The sequence below is a fragment of the Pongo pygmaeus genome, chromosome 18 (genome assembly GCF_028885625.2).
Source record: "Pongo pygmaeus isolate AG05252 chromosome 18, NHGRI_mPonPyg2-v2.0_pri, whole genome shotgun sequence".
In the NCBI taxonomy this organism is placed as follows: Eukaryota; Metazoa; Chordata; class Mammalia; order Primates; family Hominidae; genus Pongo; species Pongo pygmaeus.
In genome coordinates this window covers 30,822,969-30,847,081 of record NC_072391.2, presented here as the reverse complement: position 1 = coordinate 30,847,081, position 24,113 = coordinate 30,822,969, and the positions used below count along the sequence as shown (strand labels likewise).

Genomic DNA, 24,113 nt, shown 5'->3' with positions numbered 1-24,113 from the left:
GTCCATGTATTTTAATATGTAAGTGGTATAGTGAAACTATCATTCTGTTTCTTACTTTTAATTTAACTGTATCTTTTTAAGGTCTCTCCAAGCTGTTGCCTGTCTGTGCCTTAGTCCTCTACTTCTGCTCACTGTGTGATATGATACCTGCCTCTGCATTCCCTATCCTCTCCCGCCAAGGAGGAGGCCAGACTGCCTCCAGCTCCCCCTCACGCCTGTCCCTTCATGGACCCGTGTGAGGGTTGCGTTAGGAGCATACCAGGAGAATGGTCAGGTGAAAGGATATGTGAATGTTTAATAGGACTCCAGAGTGCCAGGTCCTCCTCAGAATGGCCGTTCTTCCTGCACCGCCTTGTGAAGGTTCCTGCATCCATTCCTTGTACTTGACATCTGGCATTTGCCAACATTTTTCAGACTCCTTTTAATTTGCTTTTTCTGATTACTAGTGAATTTGAAATCTCTTCATATGCTTTAGAGTTTCTTTCTCTGAAAATTGTCTCTCCATATCAACTGCCTGTTTTTGTACTGGGGTTGTTGTGTTTACTGATGTGTGGCATTTTAAAAATAGATTTTAGTTTTTAGTCCTTTTCGATGTTAGAAATTGTGAATATCTTCTCACAGTCTGTTGTCCACCTGGTAACTTTCCCTTAATGTTTTTCGTTGATTAGGAACTCTTTTTTTATTTTTATTTTTTATTTTTTGAGATGGAGTTTTGCTCTTGATGCCCAGGCTGGAGTGCAATGGCGTGATCTTAGCTCACTGCAACCTCCACCTCCTGGGTTCAAGCGATTCTCCTGCCTCAGCCTCCCAAGTAGCTGGGATGACAGGCATGCACCACCATGCCTGGCTAACTTTCTATATTACTAGAGACAGGGTTTCACCATGTTGGTCGGGCTGGTCTTGAACTACTGACCTCAGGTAATCCGCCCGCCTCGGCCTCCCAAAGTGCTGGGATTACAGGCATGAGCCACCGCGCCCAGCCTTGATTAGAAAATCTTAATTTTTGATATATTCATCAGTATTTTTTGTTAAGGTTTTCCTTTTTGGTAGTTTTAAGGAGTCTTTTTCTCTCTTATATTTCAAATACTCTTATATTTTCTTCTGTTAACTTCAAAGTTTTATCTTTGGTTTAAGTCTTTAAGTCATTTGGTGCCCAACTTTGTATGTGGTGTTAGGGATTTTTATTTGTTTATTTATTTAATGGTCATGTATCATGCTTTTCAAAAGCAAGGTCATGATTTGGGGGAACAGTAGCAAGAAAAGAAAAACTTGAGTGGATTTGAGGTTTTGCAGCCAGAGAATAATCCCATCTTCTCTTCACTTATGTCTCCTGGGAATCTACTGTTGTACAAATCTCACTAAAACTAAATTTGAGTCAAAACACTAAAGATTGTATCCAGATCCCCCTCACTACGAATCATAATCAATTATCTTATTTTTGCTGTACTGTTAAAATTTCCTAATTAGTGTTTGAGCATATAGATTTTATTTTTTTATTTCATAGATAACTAAACTGATACATATATATATATATATATATATTTTTTTTTTTTTTAAGGAGAATTACTTAAAGTCATTTGTAAGAGATTTGATGCTGGATAGCTTAAAAGCCTTTCTTATTTTCAGGTGACTTACTGAGTAACCTGTTGCAGAGTCCCAGTTCAGCCAAACTGTTGAATCAGCCAATTCCCATCCTTGATGTGGAGAGTGAGTATATCTGTTCCCTGGCTTTGGAGTGCCTGGCCCATCTCTTCAGTTGGATTCCTCTGTCTGCCAGCATCACCCCATCCCTCCTTACCACCATCTTCCACTTTGCGCGATTTGGCTGTGACATCCGGGCCAGAAAGATGGCGTCAGTTAACGGCAGCAGCCAGAACTGTGTCTCGGGTCAGGAGCGCGGCCGGCTGGGGGTCCTGGCCATGTCCTGCATCAATGAACTCATGTCCAAGAACTGTGTGCCTATGGAATTTGAGGAGTATTTACTGCGTATGTTCCAGCAGACTTTCTACCTCCTGCAGAAAATCACCAAGGATAACAATGCCCACACAGTGAAGAGCAGGCTAGAAGAGCTCGATGAGAGGTAATGAAACCAGGCGTGGAGCTGGTGTGCCCCAAGAAAGGGCCCTGACTGTTTACCATGCTGTGCTGCATGGCATCTGTAATCCTCTTTGATTTCAGAATATGGGGCTCCTGGTGAGGAACAGAAAGGTAGGTGTGTGCCAGTAAGTCTGAGATTAGCTGGAAGGGCTCGGGTGGTTAAGGGAAGTGACTGAGTTTGAAAAATGCTTGTGCCTTGTGTAGGTTTGTTGTCTTTTCTCCCCATCCCTCTCCTGTCCTCCCTTCTACTCCTCTTGCCCCCTTTTCCTTACTATTTGCTTGCAGGTCTGAGGTGGTGCAGGGACTGAGACTGCTGCTCCTGCGTAGCCAAGAACAGGAGGAGAGGTCCGTGGAGGTACAGGAGTTATAATCGCCCTTTCTCACTTGGTGTCAGTTTTTACTATTTGACTCTTCCCAAGTGAACATCCTGCAGTATACAGGAATGTTGTTGTTATTGTGAGTTTTACACCAATGGCAAGTTTTCATCAAACAATAGGAGGGATGTTAATGTGTGCACAGGTTAATGTAGCGCACAGCTGTGTTTCTTTGTTATTGTCCTCTTCAGTGGAGCCTACAATGACCTACTTTTTTTTTAAAAAAGCACTCTAAAAGACGACTCCATCACAGTACTCTGAGGCAGGGTTTCATGATTTATGTCTCTTGCAGATGAGGTCATTTATGTATCATACAACTGCTGCTGTATGAAAACAGGAGGGAAGTTGGAAACTTATATTATGAACAATCAGATTGACTGTTTAGAGACTTTCAAGCAATAAATCGTATCGAATTAGTAAATATTTACAGATGACATGGCAGCAAAAGTTGCTGATATTCTCAGTTTTCCTTAGATTGTCCTTTGTTATTAAGCTATATAGAATTAAGCTATTTTCTTTTCCTTAGAGTAAATAGTAGAATATAAAATCAAGTGAATAAAGTTGAAAGTTTTACTGCTTTTTAAATTGGGCAATTTTGTAAAATATTTCTAAAATTAAAAAATTGGTACATAAGATTATTTTGGTTTGGTTTATTGTAAAACCGTGATGTTTGCTCTGTATAACACAATCTGATATGGTGATATGTTCTTAAAAATTATTTGGTGATAGCTTTCTATATGAATTCAAAGGCATCATTCACACTTTCATATTCTTTCTGTCTGTGGTTAAGAAAGGCTGTATTACCTTCATTTTTTTTTTTATGATCTGTGTGTCTCATGTCAGTATCTCCTCATATGTTAATTTAAAAATCTAGCTGCTTGTATCAACTATCAAATATCAGTTGTTTTGACTTTAATCATAATGTAGTCACAGACAACTTTGTTGTGGCTTCCATTTGGATGGTATAGAAATGTCATTATGGATTGTCTATGTACTGATGTTGTTACGTGTAACTTTTGTGCTCTTGGTTTTACATTTTCATCCTGTGCTTCCTATTGCCCTGTGAAAGCTGAGAGGTGCCTGGGAGCAGAAAGGTGACATAAATAATGCTGTGTGCTTGCTTCCTGGCTCTGGGTCCCCTACCACTAATTCTAAACAGCTCAGTCCATTCTCAGTTGTTTAGGAGCTGCTAACCAGATCCTTGGCTTCTCTTTCCCCTAACTTTCTACTGTTCATTAGCACCTATACCAGAAGGTGGGCAGGGGAAAGAAAATGAGGTGCAATAAAATCTGTAGTTTTAGCTACTGAACAGCCCTGTTTGTATTTTTAAAAAGTTGGGGTAGATACTAAAGTAAAATTGAGATTGTTCTGTATTTAGCCCATGGCTTTCTTTTTTTTTTTTTTTAATGGGTAGTAGGGAATTGAGTGCACCTTCCTAAAGAACAGTCAGCTGGCTGGTGACTTTGAATATCCATGTAAAACTATCATGTGGTACATAAGCGAGTGAGGAAGGAGTTCCTACTCTTATTAGTGATTGATGACACCAGAGAGAAGTGTCTTTGTATGTTCCTGTCTCTAAAAACAGTTGATTTTAGTGCCTTACTGTTTTTCGAGTACTTGGCCCCATGATCCACAGAGACAGCCATTCTCTTTATCAAAACAAATTAATATGTATTTTTTAAAAAGCTGCAAATAAGCTCGGCCGCATAGAGGTCAGGCAGGTAGGCTGGCCACCCTCAGGGAGATAGGTCCCAGGAGCAACATGGGACATTTTATTTCCAGGCCAGTTTTGCTTTTCTGAGTAGTAGTTTTCTCTCCTTTTATTATTTCACATATCTCTGTTTTGAAAAATAGCTTTTGCAGTAATGAGTTTCAGAATTGCTTTTAGCCATTATTTCATTTTCAGCTAAGGCCTAGTATGTCTTTACCTTTTTGTGTTGGTCTCTGAAATGTGATTTATGAAGGTATGGCCATCTCATTTTCTAATCACCTTTTGGTATTTAGGGGCTTAAAATGACAGTTTCTGAAATGTGAGAGTGATGATGTGCTGTGTATTTAATAACAGAGATCTCTTATCCTTGCAGCTGTGACCCATACTCTTCTGTGAAATGATTTTGTGAATACAAATGAGTTGGGGATTCACTGTGAAGTGAAAAGAAAGAGCACTGGATTGGGAGTGGATGATAGTCCTGTTCTGCCATGAGTTGGCTGAGTGACTTTGGGCTGGTCACTTTACCTCTCTGGGCTTCATCTGCAAAATGGAAGCATCAGACTAAAGTCCCTGAGGCTTGCCCAGCTCTAATAGCCTTCCTCCCTTATATTTGAAATCACTTTTAGAGTATTGGGATGTGCTGTATTTAATTAGCACCAGGAACCAAAGGGGGAAAAAATGGCTGTTAAGTTGCAAGCCTGAGTACATCTTACCTGGATGCCATGCCCTTTGTAGCCTGGTTTTGTTTTTGTGTCTTTAGCACCGTTCATTTAAGTATTTTGGCCTCCTGGAAAGAAAACCAGCCTTCTATACTTGCCAGATTGAAATGACACAGTGATCTGCCCATCAACTTTTTATCATTTCCCTTCACTTTAATTGGGTCACAACACAAATGACTTAGAAAATGTGAGCGCACTAGATTATAAGAAGCCTTAGCAGACAGTGTCTGAGGATTAAAGTTGCTTTTCTGCTATGTTTCAGGTGGTTAATGGAATGAAGGGTTGCCTGTCCTGTAGGTAATTGTTGCAGGCCTTTATATTTTTAAAAGAAAATATATTACAAATTTGTATAGTTCTGTACTGAAAGAACTTTGGATTGAATTTAAGTTCTAAGGAGGTGGCTGGGTTTCTTATTGTTACCTTTTGTCTTGTCTCATTTAGCTATATCGAGAAGTTTACTGACTTTCTTCGGCTCTTTGTGAGTGTTCACCTAAGAAGAATCGAGTCTTACTCCCAGTTCCCTGTGGTGGAGTTTTTGACACTTTTGTTCAAGTACACATTTCATCAGGTAAAGCACCAAAGCCATCCTTCCCTTCCAGAGAAAAGGTTTATTACCTTGTTACTTTGAGAAGAAAGAACTTTTTCTTTCAAGTTTATTTTCCAAACATTAATATAATGCTTATTATGTGAAGAGTCACAGGTTTAATCTTCCTAACATCCCTGTGAAGTAGGTTCTATTACCATTGTCATCTCTCTTTTGCAGGTAAAGAGACTGGGGCACAAAGAGTAACTTGCTTAGAGTCATACAGTTACTAAGTGATGGAGCCGGGATCTGAACCCAGAGTCAGGGCTCTTGACCACTATTATGTGAGCAAAGCAAAGACAGGAAAAGTCTGAAATTAAGGCCTTTAGTTCTGTTCTGTAACTGCCACTGAAACCTCCCTCAAGAAGATTATATATAGTGAAGCTCTTGAGAGTTAAGTTTTGGTAGTGTCCAATTTTTTCTCCCCTTCAACAAATGTTTTTTGAGCTCCTATTGTATTCCAGGATTTAGACATATAACCTTCACAAGCAAAGTCTTTGCCTGCATTGAGTTTACTTACATTCTAGTGACCCTAGTCATTCTAGTGTGTGTGTGTGTATGTATGTGTATATGTGTATATATATACACACACACACACACAAACATACACACACACACAAAATATATAAAATTATATATGTGGCTTTATTGAGGCATAATTTTATATACCATGGAATTCACTCATTGTAATTGTATAACTCAGTGATGTTCAGTGAATTCATAGAGCTGTCCAAGCATCACCACAGTACAATTTTAGATATTTCTATCACATCTTATCCCCGGTGCCTGTTGGTGTGTGTTTTATCTTAGTTTTTCAAGTTTTTGGTAGACACTGGGTCTTGCTATGTTGACGAGGCTGACTTTGAACACCTGGCCTCAAGTGAGCCTCCTGTCTGGGCCTCCTGAAGTGCCGGTGTTACAGGCGTGAGCTACCGTGCCCAGCCGTGTGTTTTTAAAATAAGTTTTTTATTGAAGTATGACACACATACAGAAAAGTGCATAAATCTTAGGTGTAGTTGGATGAATTTTCCCCAAATCGACATATGCATGTAACCATCACCTAAGTCAAGAAATACATTGTTGCCAGCAACCAGGAAATCTCCTCATGTCCTTTCCAATCACTCCCCTCCTTTCTCCCCAGAAGTAACCCCAGTCCTGACCTTAATACCACAGACTAGTTTTGCCTGTTTTAGAGCTTCTCTGAATGAAAGCACATAATGTATGTTTTATCTGTGTTTTTATTGGCCATTGTGTTTGTGAGCTTCGTTGTGTGTGTGGCAGTCGTGTGTTGATTTTCGTTGTGCTGTTGTTAAGTCATTATTTGCAAGTCCACTCCCCTGCTGATTTGGCTGCTTCCAGTGCTTGCTGATCTTGCAGTGAACATTCTTGTACGTGCTTTTGGATGTACACAGATAGCTGTTTTAGTTGGTATACCAGGGATGAAACTAATGGGTCACTGAGGACATTTGATTTTAGAAGTAGCCTTTTTTTTTTCTTTTTTTAAAACCACTAGTGTAGCTTAATGTGGCTAGAGGAAAGGCAAGGGTCTAGGCTAGGAGAGTTGTGTATATGACTCGGAGCAGGGGTTTGATGTGAAAGCTGTCCTTTCTCAAGGAAGATCTTGGCATGTGAAAATAGAAGAGTACCCAGTGGTAAGGATGAGCCAGTCCTGGGAGCAGGGGAGGGAAGGCCAAAACTTTAAGAAGCTCAGAGGTGTCAGGTAGAGGGGCAAGTGCGTGCAGAGCATGAGGAGAGCCGTGCCAAGCTCATAGTCCTCAGGAGAACTTGAAATGACTGCAGGAGGGTGAGGATGTAGAGGAGAAGCATCAGAGGAGGAACAGTTTTGAGACATCCAGAGGAATTTTAAAGGAGACCATGAAAAAGGAGGATTTGAGAGAATGTTAAATAGCGTAACAGAAATGAGGGAGCTGAGGAGCCAGTTCTGAGGCCAGAAACAGGAGGCTTACTTGGGGGAGATGGAATGACAATGTCTTGACCTTTCACTCTCTATGTAAAATGGGGTCTTCTAGTGTGTATAGTATAGAAGAAAGTGAAGCATCTTTCAAAGTAGGCATGTCTTATGCCTGATTCTTTGGATTGGACCCAAAAGTTTTGTGTTTGAGGTCTGCTTATTTCTATTAGTTCTGTGTCCTTGGAGAAACCTTAAATTTACTTAGATTTCAGTTTCCTCACCTAAGAAGATAGACTGCAGTGGACATCTTCAGGCCTTTCCTCTGGCTTATTTTTTATGATTCTTTCAGTAGACTCCTATCTGTCATCGAATTGAAAATGGTGGTTTTATATATTTATATATTATATTTATATGTTGGGAAAGTAATTGGGGAAAAAGTATGCTCATGAAGCAAACCACAAGCTTCTTTCCTCTTCTCTCTACCTGGAATCGTCAGACGAGCTCCTTTCTGCTCTCCTGTCTCCTGTATGAGGACCTTCCTTTCTGGGAGCAGGCTGGCCACCTGTGGGAGTAGGTATGTCTTTGAGGTCCAGACAGAATCAGATTCTGAGCATTAGGTAGAGGGACAGGAACCTGAAAGGTACACTGTCCCAGCTTACTGTGGGTAAACCAGGGCAGACAGCCCTTTGTTGGGGAGGTAGAATGGTGAAAAGGTGGCAAGGTGCACTCCAGGACCAAGGCCTGCTCGTAGGGGAGGTCTTTGGAATAAGACTTAAGAATAAGAAAAATGATCTCAAGAGACAGCTTTAAGTTCTCATCTGTTCACTAACAAGTATGATCTTACTCTCTCATAGCTTTATTACCTGTAATGTGGGAAAATGTGTCTTTCTCTCGTCTAGAGGGTTATATGAATATACTTAATATTCTTGCCTGTTGTTTCTAAAATTCACAAATTTTAGTACAGTCATGTGTTGCGTCCCTTAATTGACAGGGATGTGTTCTGATGAATGTGTTAGGTGATGTCATCGTTGTGTGGACATCATAGAGTGCACTTACGCAAGCCTAGATGGGAGAGTCCATCACACACGTAGGCTAGGTGGTGTAGGCCACACACCTGTGCAGTGTGTTACTGTGTAGAGTACTACTCTACTATTCCACTGTGTAGAATACTGTAGGCAGCTGTAACACAAGGGTAGGGATTTGTAACTAAACATAGAAAAGGTAGAATGAAAATACAGGGTTATCTTACTGGGCCACTGTCATACATGCAGTCTATTGTTGATGGAAATGTTGTTATATGGTACATGACTATACTGATGAACATAATTTCGAAGAACAGTCATAGGACAGAAGATGGTGCTAGGATCTTCTTTAACCATTTCTCCTTTTCTGTTTCTTTTCCTGCATTTTTCTGTAAATGCCCTGCCGCCAGCGCCTCCAGGTAGCAGTGCTCAGCAGGTGTCTGCTGCCTCCTGCCTTGCTTTGCTTGCTGAGCCTCGTGGCTGTCTATAAGCCTATGTCTCTCTGTCTTAATGCTCCTAAGCTTAGTGCATCCTCACCACTTCCTTCTTGTTCTTGTGTTTTTCATTTTTCCCCTTCTTCCTGAAACTGTGCCTGAGATGGTATACCCTGGGGGGAAGGGCTGTGGACCAAAGAGCCTTAAGATCCACCTTCCTTTTGTTTTTTTTTTGTTTGTTTGTTTGCTTTTTTTTTTTGGAGACAGAGTTTCACTCTTGTTGCCCACGCTGGAGTGCGATGGCGCAATCTTGACTTACTGCAACCTCTGCCTCGCAGGTTCAAGCAATTCTTCCTCTCAGCCTCCTGAGTAGCTGGGATTACAGGCACGCACCACCCCACCTGGCTAATTTTTTGTATTTTTAGTAGAGATAGGGTTTCACCATGTTGACCAGGCTGGTCTCGAATTCCTGACCTCAGGTGATCCACTCGACTTAGCCTCCCAAAGTGCTGGGATTATGGGTGTGAACCACCGTGCCTGGCCAAGATCCACTTTCTAGTTCTGATTTTGTTCCTTAATTGTCTTGTTACCTTGGGCAAGACATGACTGGACTGGATTTCTGAGCCTTGGTTTCTTTATCTGTAAAAGGGGAAGATGCAAAATATTTGTTCACTTTCCAAGACTCTTAGGAAGATCACATAGACCAATGCAAATGAAAACTAAACACTGTAAACCACTTGGAAGATAGAGTGGTATCATTAGTTTCTTAAAGAAACCTGGATTTGTAGCCCTGCAATCTGAAAAGTAAATTGGAGTCTAGGTCCATTTTAAAAATGGGTCTATGAAGGTTTTGAAAAGTTAGGCGACTTCAAAAATGGAGCCAGCCCATCATCTTGATGACCAGAATGAACCATGTCCACAGCAACTATCAGAGGCCAGGTCATGGGCAGCCTGTGGGCGGTGCACAAGCCCTCGCAGTGGGGCCTGCAGGAATGGATGTGAAAGGTGGTGCTTCAGGTTATACAGGGTGTGTCTGCTCACCTTTCCCCCAGCCTTGAGCATACAGTAAGTCCTCAATTCACACGCATGAAGTTTACATGTATAATTATAAAGTACTTTGACGGAGCCATAATACTTGGATTTATGTGGTAGCCTTTCTCAAAGGCACTTCCATATGCATCTGATGAGCTGTGCTCTTTTGAGGGGGCTGGTGGATAGTTTTGAACCAAGGAGGGATAACCTTGGTGATTGACTTGAGGGAAGCTCAGCAATTTGAACCCAGGACAAGAGTGTGTCTCTTGGATGGGCAAGTCTAGTGGCCTGTCCAAGGACTACTCATATCATTTCTTTCTTCTTTTTTTTTGAGACAGGGTCTTGCTCTGTTGTCCAGGCTGGAGTGCAGTGGCACGATCTCAGCTCACTGCAACCTCCGCCTCCTGGGTTCAAGCAATTTTCCTGCTAAGCCTCCTGAGTAGCTGGGATCACAGGCGTGCATTGCCATGCCCGGCTAATTTTTGTATTTTTAGTAAAGAAAGGGCTTACATCATGTTGGCCAGGGTGGTCTCAAACTCCTGACCTCAAGAGCTCCACCTGCCTGGGCCTCCCAAAGTGCTGGGATTACAGATGTGAGCCACTCCATCTGGCTGCCGTATCATTTCCATGTGGCTTATTCATTGTTTTTCCTGGTTATTCTCCTGGTTCACTTCATGTCATGGATATTGTCAGTATTGCCAAGTATGAGGTAGAGACAGGACTTGGTCATTTTGTTTTCTGAGGTTGGTCCTGTCTAGTTCCAGAGCTACCCTTTGGGTCGTGAAGTTGGAATTTGCCTGGCTTTTTAAGTTACACTCTTTTCTTTTTTCTTTTTTTTCTTTTTCTTCCTTTCCTTTCCTTTCTATTTTAATTTTTTTTCTAAAATATACACACCGGGTCTCACTATGTTGCCCAGGCTGGTCTCGAACTCCTGGTCTCAAGCAGTCCACCCACCTTGGCCTCTCATAATGCTGGAATTACAGGCATAAGCCACCACGCCCAGCCAAGTTACACTTATTCTGTCTCAGACTTCAGCTTAGGTATAGAACTCCCACTGGATACCACCACCCATTGTTAGTTATTTCTTGGGCACCTCCATGTATGCCCTTGTAAACGTCTAGATTTCCATGTGGATCAGCAATGGAAAGAAACTGATCCAAGAAGGTGATGTTATTATTTATTTTCATATTTGATCTTGTCACCAAATATGTGGTCCAGTGAGGCAGCCACTAGCAAAACCAAAGGAGTCTTTCAGGTAGTGGGCATTTGAGTGGAGATATCAGGGTTTGCAGCCACAAGTTGAACCTGAATGCATAGGGGAAGGATTAGCTGTTGGAGATTGTGTTGCCTGGACTTTGCATGAAATAGAGTCTCAGAGCCCTTGAGAAAGTTAACTAGTGCAGTGGTCTTCATTGTACTACTAGGATCCTACAAAGACTTCTCACTTTGTTCCTCCACATCAGCACCTGGTTAGAGGTTGCTATTAGCAAGTTTGACACTCTTGCTTTTGCAAATGGGATAATGCCCTGAGGGTCAGACTTAATGAGCTCATTTTCAGTCTGTTCTATAGGAAGACTGCAAGTGTTACTTTCCTTACATTCCAGTGTGTGAACCTGTCACCTTTGGAGCCACTGAAACTGATTTTAGCTTTCGTAATGGTTTGTAATGGAAAGAGCATTGACTGGGGGTAAAGGGACTTGTTTTTACCTCTGGCCTTGAACAACTTATATCTCTGAATCTCGATTGCTCTCTTGAAAATAGATTTAAACTAGATGATCTGTAAGAGCCCTCTCCACCAGTCTCAGATTTTAAGATAGGTTTTTGCTTGGCTTATTTTATAACTCAGTTTATGCTGCACAGTATCTCCCTCGTGATGTGTTCCATGGTACCCTTGTCTTGTTAGGTTCAGGAGGGCCCAGTGGTATAGACCGACTAAAAGCCACCAGTTTTGGTTACCAGGAAACTGGGGAATCTAGGCTTATAGTTTCATCATTCTGCTGGAATTAAACACTGGCATGTGTGTGTTTCTAAGGAATAGTAACATTAAATAATTTCATTGTCTGGATTTTTTTTGTACCATAGCCTACTCATGAAGGTTACTTCTCTTGTTTGGATATCTGGACGCTCTTTTTGGACTATCTGACAAGTAAAATTAAAAGTCGTCTTGGAGACAAGGAAGCAGTTCTCAACAGGTAAACTCCTCAAACACTGAAACTAGATATGGTCATTTTGCCAGTTATTCTAGTGGCCAAAGGGACAGCCATGCATCTGGACCTTTTCAGTGAAGCTGAGTCATGTAAGCTGTTTAGGCAATAATGCCATTGAGCATTTCCTTTTTTTCTCTTTTAAGTATTTTGTTAAGACTTTTTAAAATTTTAAAAGTAATATGTATTACTAATTTTTTATATTTTAATGCATTTGTGTTAGTGTTCTTAATTTTTTAATAGCCCTTATTTTAGAGATACAAACTGAAGTATTTATTGGATAAAATGATATGACATCTGGGATTTGCTTAAATAACCCAGTGGGGGTAGAAGGGAAGTGGGTTGGTGTAGAGAAGAAACAGGCTGCCCATGTGTTGGTGATTGATGTTGGAGTTAGTTCATAGGAACTTGGGGTTCATTATGTTCTTACTCATTTGTATGTGTTTGAAAATTTCCTAAATAAATTAATAAATACCTGTTAAGAAAAAGGTGTTCATTTTTAAATCTAGGAAAAGATATAGAAAAATGTAAGGAAGATAAATTATTCATAATCCCATACCCCAGAGATAATTGCTTTTGCACTTTTTATTGTATTTTTTAAAAACAGAGAATGGGGAACAATTTGTTTTTCCCCCCCATGTGTTTCTCAAACCCATTTTTCTTCCTTGCAGGAAGAGAGTATATTTCCTGTACAATATGTTCTTTGTGCCACAGGGTGGGGAGAAGAGGAGGGGAAGGTGGAGATTCAGCATGCCAGGAAAATAATGGCAGCATCCATATATGGGGAAAGTAAATGCGGCAGCTTTTCTTAGCAGAAACATACCCATCATAGTCTCAGTAGGTGACTGCATCCCAGTCACACAGTGAGCAGGCAGTCATGAAGGAGGCAAAGAAGCTATATTTTGCATTTTAGGATCAGAGTAGTTTCCTAATAAACTAAACCTGATTCGTATAATTTGTATATTTATGCTGTGAGATTACAAACTAGGTGATCTAGCCCTAGGTACTTTATCATACTTAACAGAGTACCTGCAGATTTTACTCAGTTTGGTTATAGCTCCTACTTCTTTGCACAGTATTTGTAAGAGCAATTTCAGATTAGGTGGTCATTGTGTTGTAAAACCAGTGCATGAGGGGGTTCTGTCGAGTGGAAGCCATGACGGGGAATCGCACAGACCTATGTTTGGATCCTGGTTTTGTAGTTCCTACCTAGGGGTACTTGGGTAAGGTACTTAGCCTGTGGAAGCTTCTGTTTCCTCATTTGTAAAATGAGGATGAAAATAATAGTTGTTGAGACATTAATTGAAATAACAAACTAACATATTTAGAATGCTTGGCACACTATAAGTGTTCGGCTGGTGGTGGTGTTAGTGAATACTCTTTCCCCATAAATGTACCAAATGGAAGAAGGTGGAGAGGAGAGACTCCACTGCAGAGAAAAGGTTGGACTGGAACTCCAAAGGCTTTTCCATTGCTGAGGTTTTATGAGTTTAAAAAATTCTAAACAGGACCTAGGTGTGGTAGTATGTACCTGTAGTCCCAGCTACATGGGAGGCTGAGGCAGAAGAATCATTGAAGCTCAGAAGTTCAGAACTGCTGTGTGCAGTGATCACGCTGTGGCTGGCCACTGCTCTCCAGGCTGGGAACATAGTGAGACTCTGTGTCTCTTGGTACTAGTCACTGGTACCATTTGCTGAACTCTGTCTCTATTGAAAATTAAAATAAATAAATATGCAAATATTCTGTTGAGAATTTTATTTTCCAAGTTTAAACATTTGTTCTTTTGTTCCCAAAGATGGTTTTTGTAATTGTGGAATAAGTTCCAGGTTGCTACGGTGTCAGGTCACATGTGTGATTATAGGTAGTACGTTCATATATCAGAAATCGTATTACACACAGGAGATCCTGTTTTTGGTGAAGTTGCCAACTTTAAGTAATTATGTTTTTGAAATGAGATGCTTGAAGGAAAAGTTACTTGTGCCAAAATAATCTTTCTTGCATGCTAAAGAGGCATATCTTTTTGGTTCTGGGACTATGCTTCATTTTTTTATATTTAGTGGTAGATATTCCTTCATATCTCTCAAGCTTGTTGTGAGAATAAACTGAGGAAATGATTAATATGAAAATGCATTTTGAAAAGCAGTACAAGGCCGAGCGTGGTGGCTCATGCCTGTAATCCCAGCGCTTTAGGAGGCCAAGGCGGGTGGATCACGAGTTCAGGAGTTCCAAGACCAGCCTGGCCGAGAAGGTGAAACCCCGTCTCTACTAAAAATACAAAAATTAGCTGGGCATGGTGGCAGGCATCTATAATCCCAGCTACTTGGGAGGCTGAGGCAGGAGAATCTCCTGAACCCGGGTGGCAGAGGTTGCAGTGAGCCAAGATTATACCACTGGACTCCAGCCTAGGCGACAGAGTGAGACTCTGTCTAAAAAAACAAAAACAAAGTACAAATGAGAGATGTGAAGAATATGGTCCTGTTGAGAAAATATATACTAGCAGATTATTAGTATTAAACACACACATCTGCAGATCATTATACTAATAGAAGGAGCAGTGGTATAGAGAATTTAAATTCTTTTTTTGCTTTAGGCCAGCTGTGTTACTTTTGGTCGAGTCGTATGCTGATCACATTTCCTCTTGCAAAATGGACGTACTTAACACTTCTCTTGCAGGATGGTTAGGATTCAAGGAAATCATGCATGTAAAATACCTGGCACAGCATCTAGATGTATTAGGCACTCAGTAAATGGTCACAGTGATGACAACAGCAATGATGAATAGTAGAAGATGTTACTGCCTTTAGACTGTGGTTGTGACTGTAGAGTTAGGTGGCATGGCCCCTGGACAGTCTAAAGGCCTTTAGCCCACCTGCAGATGTTTACCTGCCTGCCCAGGCATCTGTTATCTGATGTCACAGTTGTCAGTTGTTCTGGCTGACCACTTGAAACAGTGGGAATTTTTCTTATTGATCATGTGATTATCATCCTAAATGAGGCTTTCTAATTTTTCATGATTTATTCTTTTTTTAAACATAACACTTACATATAATGCCTTTATGCCTTTGAAAAATAAAACAACAGGCCAAGTGCCATGGCTCATTCCTGTAATCCCAGCACTTTGGGAGACTGAGGCAGGAGGATCACTTGAGGGCAGGAGTTTGAGACCAGCCCGGCCTACATAATGAGACCCTGTCTCTACAAAAACTTAAAAAACAAATTAGCCAGACATGGTAGTGTGCACGTGTAGTTCCAGCTCCTTGTGGGGACCGAGGTGGGAGGATCACTTGAGCCCAGGAGTTTGAGACCAGCGTGGGCAACATAGCAAGACTCTGTCTGTACAAAAAATACAAAAAATTAGCCAGGCATGGTGGTATATGCCTGTAGTCCCAGCTACCCAGGAGGCTGAGGCAGGAGGACTGCTTGAGCCCAGGAGTTGGAGGCCACGGTGAGCTATGATCATGCCATTGCACTCCAGCCTGGGCGACAGAGCAAGACTGTCTCTAAAATAAAATAAAACAACAACAACAACAAAAACCCCTCCAAGCTCCTCTGGTTAATGCTGTTAAATAGTAACCACCGTCTGGGGAACTGCATGTCCTATCACATACTCCTTAGTGGTCTAAGACAGTAGACTACAAAGAACATGTGTTAGTCCACTGGGCTGCAGAAAGAAAGTATTTCAACTTCAGCTTATAATTTTTTCTATAACCCTTACATTCACCACTCCAGACTATGAGAGACTCTTAATATATCAGAGATATGCTGTTTTGCAGGAGCAGCTGCTGAAGAACACTGGCTTCTGGTGATGACCACATTTATGTTAACTAAGAGCATGCACATGTGATCAAATGTTTGTCAACTGATAAAATATACCAGAGAGAAGTTGGGATGTTCTGGAATCATATTTCAGAAGCAACTAATCTTGCAGGAAGTAGTCAAAAATGTTTTCTTGCTGTCTTAAATGGGAAACGTAGGTGTGGTTAAGTCACAAAGGCAGCACTCATTTCCTGTCTCTTGTGGTTTAAAGGTTTTGCATCATTCATCACAACAAAGTGGTAAGCATTGTAGGCTACAAATTTAGAAGCACAAATGTACATAGATTTATTTTTGGTCCTAGGAGCTTGGAAATTGGAGCTCTGCATGCTCCCTTGCCTGGTCAGGAGTGCAGTGACACGATCTTGGCTCGCTGCAAGCTCTGCCTCCCGGGTTCACACCATTCTCCTGCCTCAGCCTCCCGAGTAGCTGGGACTACAGGCGCCCGCCACCACTCCCGGCTAATTTTTTGTATTTTTAGTAGAGACGGGGTTTCACCATGTTAGCCAGGATGGTCTCGATCTCCTGACCTCATGATCCACCTGCCTCGGCCTCCCAAAGTGCTAGGATTACAGGTGTGAGAGGAGTTTCTTGATGAGAGACCGTGGGGACTTGAGAGAGCCTGAGCCCCAGTGTTAATGGGGTAAATGTTCTGTAGCCATTCCTGCAGAGCGGAATGGCTGATGGGGTAGATCGTCCTGATCTGTATTTTGAGGTGGTGGCATGGAAAGGCCCGAATTTTCCTTTCCCTTTCCTTGTTTATGCTTTTGGATGGTTGTGCCTTCCTCACAGATTGTTGAGAAAGTGGAATGAACTAATGAGCGTAAAGTGCCTTGGCTGACAGTAGGTGCTCAGTAAATAAGCATTGGTTCACCTCCCCTTTCTGTCTCACTTCCGGCTCTTTGTGCTTGTCAATGTGAAGGGAGTCACCTGTGTAGAAACTTATTTTTACAGGAAGATGAAGAAACCTGAGTGTGTGAAGCAACCTAAAGTCATTGTGTCATGTTCTGTGAGCCTCTTTGTGACTAGACTTCTGGCAAGTGCTGGCCACAAACCAATGTAGGGATTCTGGTGACATTAGATAGGACTGTAAACAAATGTGAGTGAGCGTGAGAAAAACTGCTCCTCGCTTTTTGGAGTGGGTGAACCTGCTTAATAAAGAGGAAGTGCCACTGTTACACATGACATTGTGGTGCAATAAAGGTGTGAACTAGGTTTAGATCAGAGCTCTAGCAGCTTTCTAGTTCCTGCTCTTGACTGCCCCACAGGGCAAGTCAATAGAGTCTTAGTTGCTTTATTGAGTTGAAAAAGCTATCCAGGAATATGCTTCAATCCTTTGTATTTACCTGACTTGGAATTTTGTCTGTTTATCGCCTGTGTGTTTTTCTTTTTTTTTCTTATTATACTTTAAGTTTTAGGGTACATGTGCACAATGTGCAGGTTAGTTATATATGTATACATGTGCCATGCTGGTGTGTTGTACCCATTAACTCGTCTTTTAGCATTAGGTATATCTCCTAATGCTATCCCTCCCCACTCCCACCACCCCACAACAGTCCCCAGAGTGTGATGTTCCCCTTCCTGTGTCATGTGTTCTCATTGTTCAGTTCCCATCTATGAGTGAGAACATGCGGTGTTTGTTTTTTTTGTCCTTGCGATAGTTTACTGAGAATGATGATTGTGTGTTTTTCATTCATTCCTTTGTTCATTTGTTCTTTATTCATATATATTTTATTGAGCACCTACTATGTAGTTGCCTTAACATGTATAATTTTATTTAACTCTCAGAACTTGAGGCTTATAGGCTTATTATCTCTGTGGTGTATATAAGCATTTAATGCTGTAAATTTCCTTCTAATCCCTGCTTCAGCTTTATCCCTCAAAAACACTTTTTTTTTTTTTTTTTGAGACGGGGTCTCACTCTGTCACCAGGCTGGAGTGCAGTGGCGTGCTCTCGGCTCCCTGCAACCTCCGCTTCCCGGGTTCAAGCAATTCTCCTGCCTCAGCCTCCTGAGTAGCTGGGATTACAGGCACAAACCACCTCGCCCAGCGAATTTTTGTATTATCAGTAGAGACAGGGTTTCACCATGTTGGTCAGGCTGGTCTCAATCTTGTGACCTTGTGATCCGCCCGCCTTGGCCTCCCAAAGTACTGGGATTACAGGCGTGAGCCACCACGCCCAGCTATCCCTCAAATTTTAATGTTACATTTTAATTTTCATTTGATTTAAAATATTTTCTAATTTCTTTGGAGATTTCCTTTGTTTAGTTTCCACATATTTGGAGATTTTCCATATACCTTTCTGTTATTGTTTTCTAGTTTAATTTGTACATGTCTTTTTTTTTTTTTTTGAGATGGAGTCTTGCTCTGTCACCCAGGCTGGAGTGCAATGGCGTGATCTCGGCTCACTGCAACCTCCACCTCCCAGGTTCAAGCGATTCTCCTGCCTCAGCCTCCCAAGTAGCTGGTATTACAGGTGCCCGCCACCACACCTGGCTAATTTTTGTATTTTTAGTAGAGACAGGGTTTTGCCATGTTGGCCAGGCTGGTCTGGAACTCCTGACCTCAGGTGATCCACCTGCCTTGGCCTCCCAAAGTGCTGGGATTACAGGCGTGAGCCACTGCTCCCAGCCTGTACATGTTGTCTTTATCCTACTTATTCTATCAGTTACTGAGAGAGGGGTGAATTTTCCAAAAATAATTTTGGATTTGTCTGTCTCCTTTTAGTTTGATCAGTTTTTGCTTCATTTATTTTGAGACTCTGTTAGTTGCATACACATTTAGTTTTCTTTTCCAGTGTATCTGTTGAGTGTTGGACCACATTTCTTGATGTGGGTTTTTTTGGTGGTTGCTCTGGGTATTACAGTATGTATACTTAACTTTTCACAGTCACATTTTACCACAAGGGTGGTATGGAAACCTTACCACCATATGGATTAGAGTCCTTTAGCCTCTCTTCTTTATATTGAGGTTTTGCATATACATACTTGGAAAACCCCACCAGACAGTATTCTACTTTATACACGTACCCATCATTCATATTTTATAGCTCCTGAGAAGAAAGAAGTAGTCTATTAGATTTACCCAGACATTGCCATTTCTCTTGCTTTTCCTTCATTCTTGAAGTTGCAGGTTTCTTCCTCATATTGTTTACCTTCTCTATTAGTTAGATTGGGCCACCATAACAAAATACCACAGGCTGGCCTTAAACAACAGAAATTTATTTTCTCATAGTTTTGGAGTCTAGAAGTTCCACTTCAAGATGCTGGCAGATTCTGTTTCTGTGAGCTCTCTTGGTGGCTTGTAGACGGCGCCTTCTCTCTGAATGCTCACGTGGCCTTTCCTGTGTGCATGTGAGGAAAGGGAGGGAGAGAACCCTTGTGTCTCTTCGTCTTCTCATAAGGGCAACAGTCCTATTGGATTAAGGCCCTACTCTTTGACCTCACATAACTTTATTACCTTTTTATAGGCCCTGTCTTCAAATACAGACACAATGAGGGTTAGGCTTCAATATATGAATGAGTAGTTTTTGGGGAAGAGTCGCACAATTCAGACCATAGAGGAACCTCATGGAGCATTGTTATTATAGCTGTTTTAGAGTCATTGATAATTCCAACACCTTTGTCATCTTGAGGTTGGCGTCTGTTGATTGTCTTCTCCTTGAGAAGTTGTGTCTCTTTGAGTAGCAAGTAATTTTTTGAATCCTTTTACCTATTTGTTCTACCTTTAGGCATGGCTTCCCTCTCCATCATCATCTTATGGTCAGAGATGGATGCTGGATGATGCTACAGACATCACACCCACGATTCAGGCAGTAGGAACGAGAAGTGGGATAGGTTGGGCAAAAGAAGCTTTCTTAGAAGTCCCACCCAGTAGCTGCTTTTAGTCTCTTGTTGACCGCCCCCATTTTCAGGGGAGATGTTGTCTTTGAGTTGGCCCCAATACCCAGTGCTCTCTTGCTGAGGAAGGAGAATGGGTATTGGGCAGGCAACCAGAATGTCTGCCACAGCCGTATACTTTCTCCACCTCCCACGTGACACTTTGGGAGATCAGTGATCTATGTGCATGTTTGCCTGGTTCCTGCTTGGACTTAATTTTCTAAGCGATACGGGTTTTTTTTGCAGCCAGAGTTGCCAATTGCCAGTTAAGATTTTAGGTCTAATTTAGGGTTACATTTGCATAGAAAGTCTCTGAATTTCCTTTTAGCACAGCGAGACAATTTATAGATGACAAAATTCATCTGTCCTCTGGTCTGAAGTAGATTTTCTTTCCTAGCAGAATTGTGAAAATATTTTGATCTGTCACAGCAATTTATAGTGTGAAACTTCTGTAACTTTAGAAATTTATGTCTTGAACAAAGGCAAAAACATAAACTCTAGGCCTAAATGTTTGATCTTACCTTTCTATGGAGTTTACTAAGTGGGATTTTGTCTTTATTGGGTGAATTTTCCCGCAGATGTTGCAGATTTTATTAGTGCCTTTTTCCCGCCAGCATTCTTTCCTGGGTCCTGTTCAGTTGCTAGTCTACTTTAGGGCTGGCGTGTGTTGGGTTGTTAAGTCGTTTGCATACATTTGGGGAGTCATTGCTGGATATGGGTAAGTAGGGAGTGTCTCTGTCTCTAGTTAAGAAACGAGCTGTCGGGAGCTAAATAGTGGGTGCTCATGGACATAGGATGGCAACAACAGACACTGGAGACTGATAGAGGGGGAGCGGGGAGGAGGGCAGGGGCTGAAAAGCTATTGGGTACTACTATGCTCAGTGTCTGGGTGAGGAGATGAGTTGTACCTCAAACCTCAGCATCACGTGGTATACTCCGGTAACCAGTCTCTATATGTATCCCCTGAATCTAACATAAAAGTTGAAATTATGTTAAAAAATAAGTCAGTAAATACAAATGTCAATTTTGGCATAGGTTAAATTCTTAAGTTAAAAAAAAAAAAGATACTCTGGTCACCAAAATCTGAAATGGGACAATCCAGGAGGATTTGTAAGTGGTCTGTAGACTGAGTCTCATCACATGGGCTGTACCTCATGGACTAAATGGACTGTATTTGGTCTTGGTATTGGATATCTTTTAGCTTTGGTTATCATGTTGTTCCAGTACTCAACTGTATTAGATTGGGTGGTGTATTAGAGTCCTGTCAGGAAATCAGAAACCATACTTAATTATTTGAACAGAAAATTCATTGTAGGAAATTGATTAAATAGGTTTCAGAGGGAACACTGAGATAACACAGATGATAAGTACAGGAAGTGGCTCCACCCCTAAGGCTAGAAGTACAAAGGCAAGAAGCTGGGGCTGTCAAAATCTGGAAGATCACTGCTTGGTTCCTGAGAAACTAGGGTTCAGATCTCTGAAGAGAGGGCCCCATCCAGCTGCCGCAGGAGTTCAGAGGAGGGATCTTTTCGAACTGGGACCATTCCTTTGAGGAGAGGGTGTTGCCTCTACCTCTGAGGGTGCACGATACTAGTTCTGGGAATGTGGAATGAAGCTGGAAACCGGAACCAGTTGCTTCTGCCAGGTGTCTGTTGCTGGGGCAGCACTGCCAGGACAGCAAGCCCACAGGAAGGATGCAGTCCTTTTGTCCCTTCTGCCTTCCAGTCTCCCTCCAGTGTCCCTGCTGGCAGAACCTAACAGACCTAAACAAAGTGTCCTTTGAGTCTCAGCCCCAGCATCATAACTTTGGAGAGTAGATTGATGTGGAGAGCTTACTAACCAGCACTGGTGGTTTGCTCTATGAGTGGGACCAGTCCCTTAACTTATCTTAGAAGCGTTTCAGGATAGGCGAGTATTTAGGCAACATGATTTGTTCTTGAAAATAAGCAGTTTGTTGGTCCTTGTGGTAGCAATTGTTGCTTATAACTTGGTATCTTCTGAGTTGGGTTCTTATTACATGTGGGAAATATCCAAACCTACCGCTCTGAGTATTTCTTTGAGAAATTATTCTTAGACACAAATCAAAGGGTCAGGGTTTCCCCAGGCTCTTTTTAGTTTCTAAGTCTTCTTAAAATGGACTAAAGATTAGGTTTTGGGAGTTGGGTGGAGCAGGCTTAAAACCCATTGGTGCTGGGCGTGGGATCACGCCTGTAATCCTGACACGTTGAGAGGTTGAGGCGGGTGGATCATCTGAGGTCGGGATTTCAAGACCAACCTGGCCAACATGGCGAAACCCCGTCTTTACTAAAAATACAAAAATTAGTGACCCTAGTGGGTCATGCCTGTAATCCCAGCCACTCGGAAGGTTGAGGCATGAGAATCACTGAACCTGGGGAGGCGGAGGTTGGAGTGTGCTAACCTCACTCCAACCTCCAAGTGCCGTTGCACTTCAGCTTGGGTGACAGAGTGAGACTCTGTCTCCAAAAACAAAACAAAACAAAACAAAACAAAATTTCATTGGTGATTTATGTGTAATGAGAACATGATTTTGAGTTAGGGAGCCCTAGGTTTGAAATAGCTTTGTGGCCTTGGGCAGTTTATTTAACTTCTGTTAATTGTTGTTTCCTCATCAGAAAAATATTGCTACCATTTACTTCTCACAGCTGTTAAAAGCATGAAATCATTGAATTAGGTAATATTTATATGCAGTGCCTGTCATCCCCAGAGCAGCTGCTAAGACCATAACTTGAAAATACTTAGTAAAAGAAAGGACAAGGGATTTAAAGTGCAGCACTAGAAAATACCTGTTTGACACAAAAGAAGGCAGGAATGGAGGAATTGAGGAACATAAGTCATAGAAAATAAATACAAAATGGCAGAAATGAGGCCTTCCTTATCAGTAATTACATTACATTTAGTGGATTAGATTCTCCTGTTAAAAAAAGGCAGAAAATAGATTTTTTAAAGCCACGACCCAATGACTTGTTGTCTACAAGAGACTCACTTTGGATTCAGATACAAATAGATTGAAAGTAAAAAGATGGAAAAAGATATTCCATGCAAAAAGTAATCAAAAGAAAGCTCGGGTCACTATACTAACAGCAGACAAAATATATTAATACCTCTGCTTCTCTTCCATGGGCGCACACACCTGCCAACCCATAAACTCAGCCTCAGGAATTTCGATGCTCCTTTTCCATGGTGATCAACACGGACACCATTTCTTTTATAGTGCAGGAGGCATTTTCCAAATTCTAAGCTGAAAGCCTCCTTTCAATGTTGAATTTCTCCCTGCCACGCAGGTACGAAGACGCCCTGGTGCTCCTCCTCACAGAGGTGTTGAATCGAATCCAGTTCAGATACAACCAAGCCCAGCTGGAGGAGTTGGATGACGAGACTCTGGATGACGATGTAAGCAGCATGCCCTGATTGACTTTTTGTCGCTGTCACGTTGTGACGTGAATCAGAATGGGGACCTGGAACCCAGAGCCCTCTGCTCCAAAGACTGTTCTGAAACCAGAGTGGTCTTCTGGTTTGAGTCGTACATTTGAAATTTTTAATCTCCTGCTGGTCCCTTTTGGCTTATTAACTGTAAAAAATGTTTTACAGGCTTTTTCGTCTATGTGGACTAGAGATGTAAGTAGAGAAACCATATGCACAATGAAAAATGGTTTAGTGAGAACTCTGTATCCTCTCTGTCTCCCCTGCCTTGCACCCTTCCCTCTGCTTCCCAACCTGGGCAGCAGTAAGAGCTAGCTGGATGCTTGTGGAGACCATTAGCGAGATACTGAACCGATAAGGCTAGAATGAAAGGAAGTCTGTTTGGAGTACATTATGCAAACTTCTACTTCTTAAAATCAGCCTTGAATTTATTGATGCTGATGTGCCCAACATTAATAAGGAAAATGTCTTTAAGGAAACAATTCCAGTGTTTTTTTTTAAACCATTAGGCACTTTAAATTTTTTCAAATAACTGCTGCTCTTCTCAAAGTAAGAGTGACTGCGGCATGGTCAAGAGCTTATGGGTGGTCATATTTGGGTTACAGAGAGCCCTTTGCCTAGAGCCAGATGGCCTGGGTTTGAAGCTCTGCAACCTTGGGCATGGAGGAGATTGGAGGGCTGGGTGTGGCATTTCTGTGAGCCTTAATGTCCTCATCTCCTAAAAGGGGAGTGACGTGTCTTGCTTCTTAAATGTCAGCATGGATAAGAATCACTGGAACAGCTTGTTAAAGCAGATTCTGATTCTGGAGGCTTGGGGTGGGGACCATAGAATTTGCATTTCTGACAGCCCACCAGGGGATGTGTTTGCTGGCTGGCTGTGGACCCCATTCTGA

General features: G+C 41.7%; 1 protein-coding gene across 13 annotated transcripts in view; it reads left to right on the top strand.

The window, feature by feature from the left end:
- XPO6 (exportin 6) overlaps positions 1-24,113 on the top strand; it is a 114,374-nt gene that overhangs the window by 53,747 nt on the left and 36,514 nt on the right. For 8 of the 13 annotated variants that reach the window (XM_054452726.2, XM_063654709.1, XM_063654705.1 and 5 more), the window contains exons 7-10: positions 1,627-2,080; positions 5,343-5,469; positions 11,967-12,076; positions 23,082-23,190. In XM_054452726.2, the coding sequence (XP_054308701.1) occupies positions 1,627-2,080; positions 5,343-5,469; positions 11,967-12,076; positions 23,082-23,190 (800 nt within the window). Of the gene's footprint in view, positions 1-1,626; positions 2,081-2,222; positions 2,453-5,163; positions 5,199-5,342; positions 5,470-11,966; positions 12,077-23,081; positions 23,191-23,388; positions 23,416-24,113 lie in introns of those variants that run through there. The other 5 variants (XM_063654704.1, XM_063654701.1, XM_063654706.1 and 2 more) reach the window with 2 other exon arrangements.